At 34.7% G+C, this 16025-nt stretch overlaps 1 protein-coding gene across 2 annotated transcripts; it reads right to left on the bottom strand.

The window, feature by feature from the left end:
- Nucleotides 1-2772: 2772 nt before the first annotated feature.
- LOC125659876 (zwei Ig domain protein zig-4-like) lies at nt 2773-5808 on the bottom strand. 2 transcript variants are annotated; one of them, XM_048891669.2, is made up of 8 exons: nt 5652-5808; nt 5471-5558; nt 4832-4987; nt 4534-4717; nt 4334-4414; nt 4059-4216; nt 3830-3952; nt 2773-3697 (listed from the first exon to the last, which is right to left on the bottom strand). In XM_048891669.2, the coding sequence occupies exons 2-8, from the start codon at nt 5546-5548 to the stop codon at nt 3683-3685; spliced, it is 795 nt and encodes a 264-aa protein (XP_048747626.2). In that variant the 5' UTR covers nt 5549-5558; nt 5652-5808; the 3' UTR covers nt 2773-3682. The 2 variants fall into 2 exon arrangements, with proteins under 2 accessions (XP_048747626.2, XP_056004942.1); XM_056148967.1 differs by having other exon boundaries at nt 2773-3952.
- Between the last annotated feature and the right edge of the window lie 10217 nt (nt 5809-16025).

The raw sequence follows: 16025 nt of genomic DNA, 5'->3' as shown, positions 1-16025 counted from the left end.
ATTATTATGTTCCCCAAACAAAGTTTGGGAACATATTGTTTTTACTCTGTTTCTTATTATGTTCCCCAAACAAAGTTTGGGAACATATTGTTTTTACTCTGTTTCTTATTATGTTCCCCAAACAAAGTTTGGGAACATATTGTTTTTACTCTGTTTCTTCTTCTTCTTCTTATTATTATTATTCTTTTTCTCCGGTACTTTTTTGTCCGGTAGTGTTCTCAGAAACTACAAAAGGGATCGATATGAAACTTTCCAGGATGATAGTATAGCGTTTGTAGATGTGCATAGTGATAGTCATTTTGTTTGCACGTGCATGCACGCGCGCGCACGTGCATTGCAATTTTGGTACAAAAAATGGAAAATCAGAATATTGAAGGAAGCGATATAAAACCTAAATAGGATGATAGTATATCATTTGTACATATGAAAAATAATAGTTATTTTGCCAGCACGCGCACGCATGCGCGTGCACGCGCATTACAAAATTTGTACGCTAACTTTGGAATCAGTCTAACTTTTTTGTTGTTCATTGAAATGGCTTGAAATTCATATCATAGGTAGATATTGAGACCCTTAACTGATTTACATGGTCAAAATTACCAATTTGCATGCGCATGCACGTGAGCGTCATTTTGATTGGATAATGCTAAAACGTTTGTAACTATCTTATTTATGAAGCGAATGAGATGATATTCACAGCATACGTAGACAATATGTGTATCTATATGTTGGTGTAACAAAAAATGCCAACGCACACGCGCATGCGCGTGCAACTTTTTTTAAATGTTCAATTTTTAAAGGACGATAACGTTTTTGTTTTTCATCAAATTCTATTCATATTAGGGGTTTAGATGTATCTTGGTACTCCTTACAAATTGCTGTGGTTAGAATTACTGCTCAGCACGTGCATGCACGTGTGCTGATTTCTGATTGGACGATTTTAAAATCGCTATAACTTCCTTATATTTGGTGGAAACGTTATGAAATTCATACTGTGGGTATATGATACAAATGCCTGTTGAATGACATCAACAAAAATTCGGAATCATACACGCGTACGCGTGTATGCACGTGCAACGCTTTCTTTCATTTCTTGGTACTGAAATGACCATATTGAACATACTACATGTAATTAAAGGCTAAAATAAAATGATTTTTTCCTATAGATTCACAAGGACATCCCTTTTTAATTGGGGGAGGTTTGGGGAACATCTGTAACGGTCCCCGTTACAATTAGAACTAGTTACAACTGCAGTGAACACGTCCTGGGAACTGTGATGAGCAATATATTGCGATATCTCAAATGTCAGTCAGGTAAGTCTACTCTCAAAGGTCCACTTATTGTTAAGTTTCTCCCAAAAATCCTTAACCGTGAATTGTTTTTATACAATGTTCAATAAAAACCTACCGCGGCAGTTGATTGAGTGAAGCGGTGAGGTCAAATCTAGAGCATTGCACAATTCAATTGTGATTTCGACACAAATACAAAGGCCATGAAACTATATATTGTGCAATGATTATAAAATAAGAATTTAGAAAATTGCAAAGAAAATCCTTGAAAGATAAGGCCAATTCACATTACATTGTATCTATCGTTTACAGAATATCAATCTTGGGTATGTAATTTTGGTAATTTCTATTGACAATATATAAAGAACAATGGAATATCACGAGTCAAATTGAACTGAAAATTAATATATTGAATCCGTGCCATGATATTGAAATTTTTAACAGCTGTTGATTATTGATATCGCTTTCAATATTTTGAAATTTGCATTGGGTTCCTAAATAATTTACGTTTTTTGAACTCCGAAGACAACTCTTTTAACTGAAATGTCTGTGGACTTTATCGTACGTAATCACTCGACGTTGGTTAGTATAAACGATATGTGGCTCTTAAGATAACGGAAAGCCCTTGTTAATGGTAGGGATTGGCAAGTATACCAGTTTAATCAATCGAACAGGATTTTGTAGTCACAGAAGATACATAATTTATAATACGTTATAGATTGGCTGACAATCATTGAGATATTCATTTTGCTTTTCAGTGTCGTTCGGTCTCTGTTGGACAGTTTCCATTGCTGAATTCGCCAACGGGTTTCCATTTTTGCACTCTGCCAGATTAAGACTTCGTGCCGTGTTAAGCTACATGCTATTAACAGCGTTCCATCCTCTAAAATCAATATGCACTCTTCATCAATTAGGATTTCATAACGACATATATTTATTAAGTGGGTATTATAGAATTTGCTATCACGTATGAATGATTTATAGTATTTTCCCATATTGAAAGAATTTTGTTTCTACTACGGATATCAGCAACACCAATATCGAATGCAAAATGAATTTCAATAAAATCAGCTTAATATTTTTCCTAATTAATTTTTTTTATGAGTGCAATGAAACAGGTCATGTAGAATTAACACGCATCCACTTGGCTGATTAAATTTTTGAGAGGTTCTCGCGTACTTCATCACTAAAACAGGTACGTGAAAGAGTTTTTTAATAACAAAATACCGATTTTTAAACATTGCCGACAAACCATGCAAAAGGGTTATTATCAGAAGACGGTGATTTTTGTGAAGAAATCTTTCATAATCTAATGACGTAGTATGCAATTACTTGTAAATATGCATTACCTATACATAAAACTGCAGTCACTAAATCCTTTAATGAAAACACCATCTGACAAATTGTCCAGAAATCGATGACAATAGAAATAAGTCCACATTAGTAACGAGGTTTTCAATAAAGTAAAACGAAACTAACATATTAGTTTTACGGTTTCTTTATTAACCATAAACTTTTTAATTTGAGCACAAATTGCATTTCTGCAAAAATAAATAATAAAATAGAACAAAAAATATAATATCTTACATATAGATGACAAGACTGGCACATGATCAATTGTATGATTATAAATAGATGAAGAGAGAATTAAATGATGCACTCGTACACTTCTGAGCAAACATTGGACAGAAAAAACTTTGGTTAACGTTTGGTCCTAGTATGTATAATATTTGTGAACAATTGACAATCACTTTGCGTCAAAATTCAATATTGTAGCATCGAGATTTTTAAAAACACTCAAACCCCAAGTTCACAGCTGAAATGCCTATAGAACATATAAGCACCAGGCATTAAATACTCTCAAACCTACAGCTCATATAAAGTGGATTATGTGAAATAATGAAAATAACAACAGTACTCAACAGTAACAACAAATCATTGCACAAAATAATTTAAAAAATAAATAATAAATAAATCTTTCTTCACAAAACGGACTTTCAATGGCAGTTAAGGGGGCCTGGCGCATGGTCTTCGATGTTACTTCTTTCATCGAAAATAATATGGCATTCTCTAAGTAAAAGGTCAAAGAATCCTATATAGAGATGGCCGAAGAGTCAAATAACGAACAGTCTGATGGCCTCCGCGAATCGAAATGTTTCCAATCAGCTGCTTCCTCTCGCCACTCAAAAGAATTTATCCAAGTGTATTTGTAAGTTCGAGCTATATTGTCATTAAGCGGGGAAAGAGTTTTGTGTCATTGATGCAGGAAAGCAAACACCCTGTCAAAATTTCAACTCCTATCCGAAGCAACAACGAGTATTAGAATAGCGATTCGAGACAGAATTCCAGTCCTTTTGTTCCAAGGAGAAGCCTGTGGTCTTAGTATTCATTTCTACGGGCTTGTCGACTGCAATGGAAAAGAAAAAGAAACATTAATTAATCTCGCTGAGTTCTTACAATTTAGACTGATAGTCCCTATACACTGCATCTACCGTTGCTTTACAAATATGCATAGAAAACTCGAGCTAAAAATGCTTACCTTCATTGGATAAATGAATATATTTTGAGAATCTGAACCCTTTCGGTTTGATGCTTGACATTCATAGCTGCCCATCTGACCCCATTTTAGCTGTTTAATCAGCAAATCACCATTTTCTAATATCTGGAATTATAAAAATAATAGAATTGTGTAATTGCAAAGAAAAGAAGGGAAAAATGAATTAATTACATCCGGTTGAAATATATCACTTGGTAAATAAAGACTGTACCTTGAAATGTTCATTTTCCAGTGGAATTTCCCGTCCTCGTTTGTCCAGCCAGCTAACTTGAGGTGTTGGAACTCCCTCAGCTCGGCAGTACAGTTGAACTGCCTCGCCTATCACTTCCAGGCGTAGACTGGTCCATAGGTAAATTCTAGCAGCCCTATCTGCAAATAATCGGATGTAAACTTTATTCAAGAGTATAAAATTATTACGCTTTATATCTACAAGTCATCTGTACGTTTTAATGAAGCAGTTTTGGAATGATTTCTGGTGGCACTTACTTCTCATTGATCGTTTCTCCAAACAGCTTCTGTGAGAAAATTCATCGATTGACGTTTCGGAAAATTCATCACTTGGGTGTTCTAGAGATGAATAATAAGAATTACTTAATAATGATAATAAAGAATAATAAATACAAGTCTATATAACTGAAATTAACATCGAACAAAATCTGATCACTGAAGTTTAGAACTTTACTTACTTTGGACAAGAGTGGTGTCCTGTGATATTCTTGCGGTGGGTGTTTCCCCAATACAAGTGTAAACCCCTTCCATATCATCGTTCACGCAGTCCAAATATAATTTTGATGCTGTGAAAGATTTCCCGAAAACTGAACCAGGATTCTCGTATTCAGTTTGATCGTTTCTGTAATCATGGTTGTCACCCTAAGAAGATAAAATTCATATTCCTCAAAAACCACAAACAATTAACAAACTAATGCGTTCAGAATCCGGGAAAAAAAAGTATCGTCCATTAAGATATCAATGAAATAGTTTTACCTGTTCAATTCTTACTCCATCTTTCAACCAGTGGATTGTAGGCTCCATTCCGCCGACTTGACAGTGTAAGACAACGCTGTCGTGTTTGAAGACTTGTGTTATTTCAGGAAGTGTCTCTTTGAAAAATAATCCTTGAGCATCCGGTCTAGGCAGTCCCTGTGAGATAAAAAAGGAGAAATAATCAGCGACGTTTACCTTGATAGTAATCTACACTCCGGAAACGCGAGCCACTACATAATTTTTTTTCAATGTGTCATCTTGGTGCGTGGACTATTTGGCAAGCTGCCCAATGGGCCACTATACCAGTAGAAATTTAGGTCAGGATTCTATCACTGTTAGCTTTTCAGAAAAATCGTTCAATAGACATGCACAAAGGGTGATCTTTACTTTAAGTTACAATGTATATAATCAGTTCCACGGTCCGTTTTATTGCATCATACTGAACGGAACTTAAAGGAGTGTCTTAAAATTTGATTCAGGAAGATAAAGTCTTTTTGAAATTTAATAAAAAATATACATTCATAGGGTTTGTACAAAAAAAGAAGATAAAAAGAAATTAATAAATATTGAAACAAAGATTTTAAATAAAATGAGAAGATGCTTAAGGGTAAATTGAATTAGATTAGAACAGAATCTTACCAAAACTCTTGCCCAAGAGTATGAGAAAGTCAGTTGAATAGCCAGGAACACTGTTATTTGATTTACTAATAAACCCATTCCTTAGACACTGGAAAAAGAAAAGAAAATTAAATAAACATTGAATTACACAATTAAGGAAAGCAAGAAATTCGTTTTTTAAAAGAAAAATTCAATTACTTACCAACTAAAAAATTTAAAAATAAAATATTAAGTTCCAATGCAGTTTGAATCACTGGGCTACAATAATCCTGTTGTACTGATATATACAAAAGATGAGGAACGCTCTTCTATGCACGTGGTCACTGAATCTACTTTCGTGAGACAATTGTCGATATAGTGTTAGGTCCAAGAAATATATAACTAGGTGACGTCATTCCAGACATTTGATTGGCCAGGCATTACACGCAAGTGTCTGTATATGGCAAATTAGGGTGTGACTATTGACACGGAGTGCCGCCCACAGAGAAAATAGAATATTGTAACCAATATTAAAAAGATGTATTAAAATCTGTTCATGTATTTTCCAAGTAAATGGCGTTTTCATGGAGAAGATATTCAAAAGAAGAGCTTATTAATATGCATCTGTGGTTTCCATCTACACAATTTTAAAGCATTATTCTATTGTTAACTGGATAGGCTGGTAGTGTCGCAACGTTTATTTTTAGCCCATGAAGTAGACTCAAAATTCAGACAGCTTTGCAAATTACTTTTGATTCAGAAAAAATATGAAATTAATCTATCTGAACATTAATCCTTCAAAATATGCGGATACTTTCTTTCTCCTCCAAAACAAAAAAATTCTTTAAAAAGATATTGAATAATATTTATGATCTAATACCCTAGGTTGTCGTTAGATAAGTATAAAAAACATTTAAACAGGAATTCCGATCCAAATTCTTTAAATTTCATTTAAGGAATTCCAATGACCGGAAACAAGTGCTTCCACGCCGATTCCGTCCTACAGAGTATAAAAAAAATAAAGTAGATTTGGGGAAATCCAAGAATGATTCTTACATAACTACCGTCAGCATGATATGCTGAGATCCGTAAGACGTATAGTGAATCATCAGTGAGACTCGCGTTCCATAGCTCGAGGGAAGGCAATAACATTCATTCATGACTACGCTACGTTTCTCCATTCATAAAAATCGCCTTGTATCGGGCTAGGTGTTTAAAGTTCTAGTTTAACCATTGAATGGGCCAATAGGTTAAGAACGTCTGTCCATGCGGTTTTGGGCCCTCTCGGCGCCCCTTGAGAGCACTTACCATTGATGCTATGGGGATATATTATTTTTACCCTACGTACATGTACCGGTCCCCCCCCCCCCCCCCCCCCGGTATTGCATCATGCTACCGATTTAGAAAAAAAAGAAAAGATCAACTGTATCAACACATACCACTGTATAACTAGTATCTTAGAAATTACTATTTAAAATATCTTAGTATATTTATTGTAAAACTCTGTAAAGACTGTTTTATTCGACGTAAAATATTTCTAAAAGGTCGTCTTAGATACATGGTAGTTACCTGACGTGCTGTGACGCTTTTGTCCAGGTGCGACAATGTTCTACATTTTTTTCTCTAGGAAATATTGTCAGTAAAAGGCCGACAGGATGAAACTAAAGGTCGCCATCTGCATGGTTAATATTACATGTCTGTTTAATGTAGGTCAACACTAAAGTACAGTGGTCTGTTTAAGAAGGTTTAGGGGTAAATGCTACTAAATATGATCAATTTCCATGCTTTTAGTGATATTAAGGAAATATTTGATATCGAACACCTGTGATATAATTATCATATGTGTAACATACTAAAGTGAATAATGGAAACTAAGACAGTAATAGCACAAAGGGCAGCTTTATCAAGTGAAGTCAGACTTGTGATGTTTATAAAACTTGTGTAAGTGTTGTAGATCGTTTTTCTGAAAATTATTCGAAAAACTATTCCTCTTAACTACAGGTTACTAGAACGGAAAATAACACTGAATATATTTGCATTATGAGTATACTTCCTTGTTGAAATACCATGAAATGCCTCAGCTAAATACAACTGTATATTCGCTCTCAGCTGATTATATGTGCACGGTTTGTCTCAATCTGTTTCGCGCAGTTATAAAAGAATTTGTGTCTACAAAGGAAATAAAATCACAGTGAACATAAGGTTATGTACAGTAGCAGTGTTCGACGTCCACAGCATTATGTGCACATTATCTACTGCTGTAACCAAATCAAAAATATATAAGATTTCAAAGAGAAAATCGAAACTTGGGCATTTTGATTTTTAGCAAAGCTTTGCACGCAAAGAGTAGATTACCGCAGAACGAAGCTTGATAGTACAATAAAAAATCAAAACGATCATATGGATCGTTACATTCCCAGGAAATGATGAAACATTCCTCTCAAGATTGGGTTTTTATTGTAAGAAACCAAATTTACAAGAGACGTCGGTATTCACGCAAAAGCGGTATTTGTAACATATCGTGACAGTATTAAAGTAGTCGATGTTCAACGTCCCTATGAAATTGCTTTTCTTGCTTACACGATACAAGCTTCTGTTCCAAAAAAAAAAAAATAATTACCATTTTTCTCCTCTCTTTTTTTCAAAACAGAAACACATTTTTATTTGATATAAACAATAAACAATATTTTATGTACTCGATATATATATATATATATATATATATATATATATATATATATAGTCGGATATATCAAGTAGATGCGAGAATCAATAAATACATTGTATGTAAAGGACAAGAATGACCAACGACACGATCAACATATAAGAATTGTCGACATTTCCGGACAACTCGTCTGATCCTCAGGACAGCAGATAAATGTGTACATAAATAAATAATATAATGAACATAGCTAAATCAAAATTAGCATTAAAGCTACACAATTACACAAATAGAATAACCAGACAACACTCAATATATTGTCTAATGTTGAAAATTTGATCTAATAAATACAAATGAAAATGCGTACAGAACACGTCTGCTCGCTTCAGGATCAGGCGGTGAAGTCAATATTCGAAGCGAACAGACGCGATTTATACACGCTAGAAGTTGTATTCATTAAATGATATTTACATTTTCAATGTTTTAACCTAGAGATCGTTACAAACTGTAATGATAAACATTTCCTCATGAATGCTTTGTAGTTGTGAACAATGCGCGTATGAATCTTGACGAATATAGTACGTCTATTTCAATGAATGGGAATTCCAACAGAAATGAAAGTAGACAGATATAAAAATAATTCTGAAAATACATTAGGGTGTGGACTTTCACGCCGGCAGGCTTTCTATTGAGTGTATGAGGGTGTAGACTTCCACGCCGGCAGGCTTTCCATTGAGCGTGTTCGCTTCGTGAAGTATGTTGGCGCGAAGCGTCGCATTTCATACTCTCGTGTATTTTCAAAATTAAAATTGATCACTTAGAAAATATCAACAATGTCAATATGTCAAATGTTGCTTTTTGTTTAGTATTACATGTCTAAGTAATTATGCAATGTCCATTTCTTAATTGTTTTATTTACATACATATATGGTGAGGATCGGCGAATTTGTAATTTTTCGCCTCTAAATGGATACCGATGTCAAGTTCATGGACAATTTGTGCATTCTTTGGGAAATCTTGCCTAGTGTTTGGATTACCGTCTATCCATACCTGTAAGGATTTTTGTTTTGGCATCAATATGAAAATAATTGCCATATCGAACACCGTCTTTAGTCTCACAAATGTGTTTCTGATTTATTTTATTACAAACGATGTACTTCTGGAGCCACTGAAATGCAGCGACTCTTTCTATCTAGATTTCCCTTTGCAAGTTTGGCGATTATCTGAGTCCACTCCTTGTTTTTTCTCAGACAAACCCTAATATATCACCAGAGATAAGTTGCATTATTGGAAGTCAATAAATAGCCGTCGACATATTGATGTCACCACAAAATCTCGCTGTACTTTAGAATAAAAATAAAACCATTTCCTCGTTTAATCATATAGAAACGAAAAATAACATAAAAGAAAACGAAGTAATCATTTTCTCGTAAATTACCCCCCCCCCCCCCCCAAATCCAACTCTAAATATTATCATAGTATATATGTATATCAATGTTACTTTTTCAAAGCTAAAAATATATTCTGATTTTTATATGTCTGTCTATTTCAGCACAAGCTGAAATCGCCCCTTTCCGTCCTATTTACTCAAAGGTCGACTGGTGTAACAGTTTGCGTATTGTCAGAGTTAATCTGGTATGAAAATAAAATTCATCTTCGCTTACCCAGTACTATTGTAATACGAACCGCAGAAGCCAACAGAGGACCACCGATAGTGTGCCCATCCTTTGAAATATTACAGATAAAATCTACCATACATTATTGTTCAAAGAAAGATGTCTAACCGCAAAAATGCTGTGGGTTTTTTTTTCTTCGTTAGTACAGCCTAATTCCGTCTGCATTAAATAACGCTGACAATGAAGTGCTAAAGGGCGATCCCAATCCGTGACCGGAAGCAGTCCGAACTGAAATCTGTCAATCATTGACCTAAGATGCGTGTACATAGGTTAACACATGAATGATTGATTTTCTAACGTTATGCATATCAGTGGAAATCACACAGCACTAAATCATTTTAATATAGCAACATTTTAAAAGAATAATTAAACCCCATGTAAGTTTATTATTAGACTCAATCAGCACTTTAGGTATTAAATATCAATTATGCATGTATACATGAAACAATGTTTGAATTAGGAGTACACACGTCTAAGATATTATGAATGTGCTTGACCTAATTATTTGTACCTAAATGCGCCCTGGTCTCTAGGTCGGTTCGGAGAGGACGACCCCTATGGGCGTTACATAATTTCGCCTACTCCGATCTAATCAATTAATTTACGCTAACTCGTCTTTCAATTTAAATTTTGATAACTTAAAACACTGAAAGTACTCAAAAACGGCTGGTACTAATAGTGCTTTTAACTGTTCAGAAATTTAGGGGGGAAAAAGAAGAAACGCGGACTTTGTGAAGTGGTTAACCAGTATAATCACTTCACGCGGATGGTCACGGTTCACACACTATGTGCAATGATGAATGTTAGGCCATTTGGATTTCTATATTATTTATGTTAAGAATATCCTACAATCGTCTTCAGCTTACGTCAGGGGAGTTAGAAAAACTGACAGTCCACTGGAACTAGAAATCGAAATATGACGTCAATCTAGATCTCTAGAGCATACGGTAGAGCTATCTTTTCCCCCTGTTGCACATTGATATTGCTGTGGCGTGGATGGTTAAATTAAAATGCTCTACGATAAATTGGCTTCAAGGTCACATTAAAACGACCCGAGACTTTCGTTTTTCCACCCCAAAATGTTTTTTTTTCAACGTCATATATCACAAATGTTATCGGCATCTACCTTTAAGGTTCTGCCTGGGTCAAATTTGGATTGATTTTATTCTTTCTCCAACATCTTAAAATATCATATTATGGTACATGAAAATAAATAGTTATTTGTATAAATACATAGTACTATAATATACCTTGAATATTGGCAACCTTCCAAGAATTAGATGCAATAGATAATGCATACCGAATTTTTTTTTTAGATCTTAGAATTAAAATGATTTCAAAATTTCATCGCTTTGCTTGCCATATCGAATTAAATTTCTTAAAAATTGAAAACATTCAAATCAAAGTTGTAGCAAACTGAAAAAAAAAAAATCGAGTGTACTTTCACGATTATGATTTATTAAAGAACCAATGGCTGAGATATGGAATTTGACGGAAAATATCCAAAATGAAAAAAAAAAAATTGAAAATATATGAAAGTCGAGGCGAAGTCAAGGTTTTCATATTTTGAAACAAAATTTCAAGATCGAGGACTTCATTTCCCGTCAATGTCATTATTTTAACTTGATTTCGCCTAGATGTGGACTTGCCCAGTTTTTATGGGAGTATGTGTTACAATACACAAATAAGCGATTATTTTTTGCCGATAAACCATACTGATATTCGTAATTTTTGAAAGTTTACGATATTAAACCCGATACTTCCTAGTTTCAAACTTAGGAAATAAAGGAATTTAGAAATACAGGTACTGTTGTGTAAGAGAATGGGGTCTTATTTCGCTTAGCATACCTTGTCGTTCACGTGCGATGTTTCTGAATTTGATAGGGCACCTCGTGATACAGATTTTAAAAAAAGTTTTACGTATTGAAATTAACGTTTTCTGTAAAAAAAAATCTATAAAGAATCGATGTCTTACAAATTGTTGCATACTCAGTGCATAGTTCTTGGCTTCATACAAAATCTAAAATATTAAAAGAAATGTAAAGAATATCATATTTTACAACGTCATAACTTTATAAACCGCACGGAAAGGAATTTTTTCGAATGTTTAAAATCTCTTACATGTATATAAAAACTGAAAACTGCAAGGTTTGCGGTAATTTACCCAGAATGAATAGGCATTGACAAAATAGTAAATCGTGATCATGGAGCGAGCAGTCGGCTAGCAGGTTCTCATTTTACACATCTGTTTATAGTTATCTAAAATGAAGTTCACAGAGTGTTGACAAGGTATAAAATGTTGTAACTTCTGGAATAAGCCTATATATAATTTGTTTACTTCAAATTCCGAAAATATTATTCCCTATACTTCAAAGAGAAATCTTCTTAAACGAAACTACGTTTCGAGTTATAAGTAGCTTGTGTCAAATAATTTGCAGAATCAACCCGTCCCATACGTGTAAGCACTATTCAAAACCGTGTTATACGTGGTTCAGACATCTGATGAGAAGATCGTTGAAATATAACTTGACGTCATTAGGTGTTTCCATGCTATTGGCTATACAATCGATGTTGATAATAAAAGTCACTTTCACACAGAAGAATTACTATAAACAAACCGTTTATTGAACATTTCAGCAGACATATCAGAATAGAATGTAGAAGTAAAATTGCGATCGTTTTATTTTTCGTGACTGATTTATTGAACATTTATATTGTCTATACGTCGTGGTTATCGCGAAAGAGCAAAATTTAAATAGCTTCGCTGAAACGAAAAACCAACAAATGATTTTTATATAATATTACTATAAAAGTAACATTAATTGGGAAGGGCGTTCATACTTATTCTTGTTAAAAGGGACTCCTTAATTGGAAAATCGAATAACAAAATATGATATAATGGTCAAGGATAATGTGCACCCTGAATTTGACGAATGGTGGAATCTATTTCCGAATTTCAATAGAGTCATCATGCAAATTTGTAATTGCAATATAATTTGACGAAATTAATCCGATCCGTGTGTATCGTATATCTATTAAAACGGTTTAAATCAATTGAATAATTCATAAACTACATATTTTTTTCAGAATTATTAAGCATTTCCCATAACTTAAGAGTATTAGATAAATGTATATGTTAATTTAAACACTGTACCATGTTGACGTCTAAATTTGAAATAAATTGAAAGGATTCTGAAAGCATATTTCAAAAGAAACAAATATATGATAACAAATATATTATAACCTATTGACCCGAGCCCACCCTAGCCCCACATAGTCATGACGCAACCGAATTGGAATCCACACAACACATAAATGCATCAATATTATGGTGATCAAATGTACCAAGTTGCAATATCCTAGAGCTTATGGATTGGTCTGTATAATGCCTGCAAGGTTTTCCTTCTAAGTAATACTACGACCTAGACCTTTGACCTTGAAAAACAATAGGCATCTTTCTCTCATCATGGTGATCAAATATACCTAGTTGCAATATCCTGGAGCTTACGGTTCGGTTTGTATCCTGTCCACAAGGTTTTCCTACTAAGTATTACTACGACCTAGACCTTTGACCTTGAAAAACAATAGGCATCTTTCTCTCATCATGGTGATCAAATATACCTAGTTGCAATATCCTGGAGCTTACGGTTCGGTTTGTATCCTGTCCACAAGGTTTTCCTACTAAGTATTACTACGACCTAGACCTTTGACCTTGAAAAACAATAGGCATCTTTCTCTCATCATGGTGATCAAATATACCTAGTTGCAGTATCCTGGAGCTTACGGTTCGGTTTGTATCCTGTCCACAAGGTTTTCCTAATACATGTAAGTGATACAGTACGACTTTGACCTCTGACCTTGAAAAACATTAGACATCTTCTTCTCATCATGGTAATCAAATGCATATGTCTAGCCCCTTCCTTAGTAAGTCTAGAATTTGAAGGGGGGGGGATACTTGAATCCACATGGCATGGTGATGTTTGCATAGGTATTAATATGATTTAGTGTAGTCATGTGACTATCCCGGGACCATAGTTCAAACAAACTTTTGTCCCGTGAGGATTCTGGATATACCAGAGATGGGAACTCTGGGTAGAGAAAGCGGGGGCATGATGAGTCATATTAGTGCGCAAGCAACTTCAGGCAAGAGAAAATCTTTAATAAAGAATATCCTCAAGAGAAACATAAGTCTGTGGGGATCCGGATTAGAACAAGTTCTCAGCATCCCTTGCTTGTTTGCCCAACTCTCTATTTTGTATTGCTGATAGGAGTTATGAGATTGATCACTGTTCGTTATCTTCACCTTTCATTAATTTGATTCCTCTAATTAATTCTTTCTGAAGATGCCATGTCTTTAAGAATTGAATTATTCCAGTTCTGAAGTTACAGCAGTGGGTTTTTTTTCAAGGTCAAGGGAATCATTTTACCTTGATACTAGTTCGTCGGTCCTCTTAGTTCTGTGGGGATCGTGTTAGAATAGGGCCTCAGTACCCCGTGTCTGTTGTACGAGGCGACTAAATGGGGCGGTCCTTCGGACGAAACCGCAAAAACCGAGGTGTGGCACGATAAATATTTCTCCAGGCCGTAAGCGCCAAGCATAGGCCTAAATTTTGCAGCCCTTCACCGTCAATGGTGTCGTCTTCATATGAGTGAAAAATTCTCGAGAGGGACGTAAAACAATAAACAATACAAATCAATCATCCTCTCTGAAGAATCAATGTCGCTACCAGCTAATAAAATTTCATTAATATTTCTTATCACAATACTACATGCTCTGAATTTTACCTAAATTTGTTTGTTGATGTATTGGAACGAATTTTACTTTGCCGGTCCCCCAAAAAACCGCGCTAATCTTATTTAAGATATGCAATCGCGCTAGCGATTGCCAAATTTGAAAAATAAGCGTTTTTTCAGGGTTTTTAACAATATTTGAATTCCTTGACATTTTTTCATGTTAAAAACTTCGTTTTAAACGATAGTTTTTAACTGGAATTTTAAATACGATCAATAAACAATGATATTTACATGATTCTTCAAAATGGCACCCGTTGTTAATTTCGCACGCGCCGATTCTGCACAAAGCGAATATTTACGACTTTGACAGTTCAACATGTGTTCAATGTAAACAAATATGCGAATGAAACTTAAAGATCTTGTGAAAATATGAGATTCTTTGGAGAGCATAATTAATTGGCTGATACAAGTAGGTCTTATTCTGAATCTTCGTGACTGTATTCGTGTGGTCTTGGAGTATTTGGACAGCGAAAATACTCGTCTTACAGTAGCGATAGCCACGTTTGGAGATGTAGCAACAAAAAATGCAACAGGAATGTATCGATTAGAAAGTCATCTTGGTTTGAAAATCACAATTTAACATTGGAAAATATCATTTTTATCACATATTTTTGGGTTTATAAATGTGCTCAAGATTTCGTAATTCATGAACTGGAAATTTCTCAAAAACTGTAACAGATTGGTATAATTCTGGACCAGAAGTGTGTGAAGTATATTTGGAAAAATACGGCAGTAACATCATCGGGGGCCTGGAAAAATTGTTGAAATTGATAAATCAAAATTTGGGAAAAGGAAATATCCCAAAGGAAGACGTGTGGACGGGGTGTGGGTGTTTGGAGGAATTGAGCGGGATACCAAAAATTGTTTTTTTGTCAGCGTGGCAGACAAACTGCAGATACTCTGGTGACAATTATCAAGAAGCACATAATGCCGGGCACAACTATCATAGGCGATTGTTGGAGAGCATATAGTTCTCTCAATGAAGAAGGATTCCATCATTTGACTGTGAACCACAGCGTTAATTTTGTTGATCCGAATTCCGGTGCCCACACAAATACGATCGAATCAACTTGGAGGGCACTTAAAAAAATCTTTGCCAACTCACGGAACTCAGAAAGTACTGTATGATAGCTACTTTGCACAATATTGTGTCAGGAAAATATTTCTAAAAGAATCCACCGACCCTTTCATCACTTTCTGCCAAATTATTAAAGAAGTTTACAATCCAGAATCAGCAAAATCAGACTTTATAACGGACACAAAAACACAACTTGCAAATGCAGCCCCCAAACCTCCAAAAATCAAGAACAGTCTACCTTTCACAGATGTAACTAACACTCTTAATAACAGTCTGGATGGTTTTCAGATATAAGGTAAGCTATTTAATGCCATTATCTGAACCTGTTTTCATTGCAAGTCATAGCAACCAGGATGTGGGTCGCGTGACATGCGCATTGCGTAAACT

The sequence above is a fragment of the Ostrea edulis genome, chromosome 9 (genome assembly GCF_947568905.1).
Source record: "Ostrea edulis chromosome 9, xbOstEdul1.1, whole genome shotgun sequence".
Lineage (NCBI taxonomy): Eukaryota > Metazoa > Mollusca > Bivalvia > Ostreida > Ostreidae > Ostrea > Ostrea edulis.
This window is presented reverse-complemented; position numbering and strand designations above follow the sequence as displayed.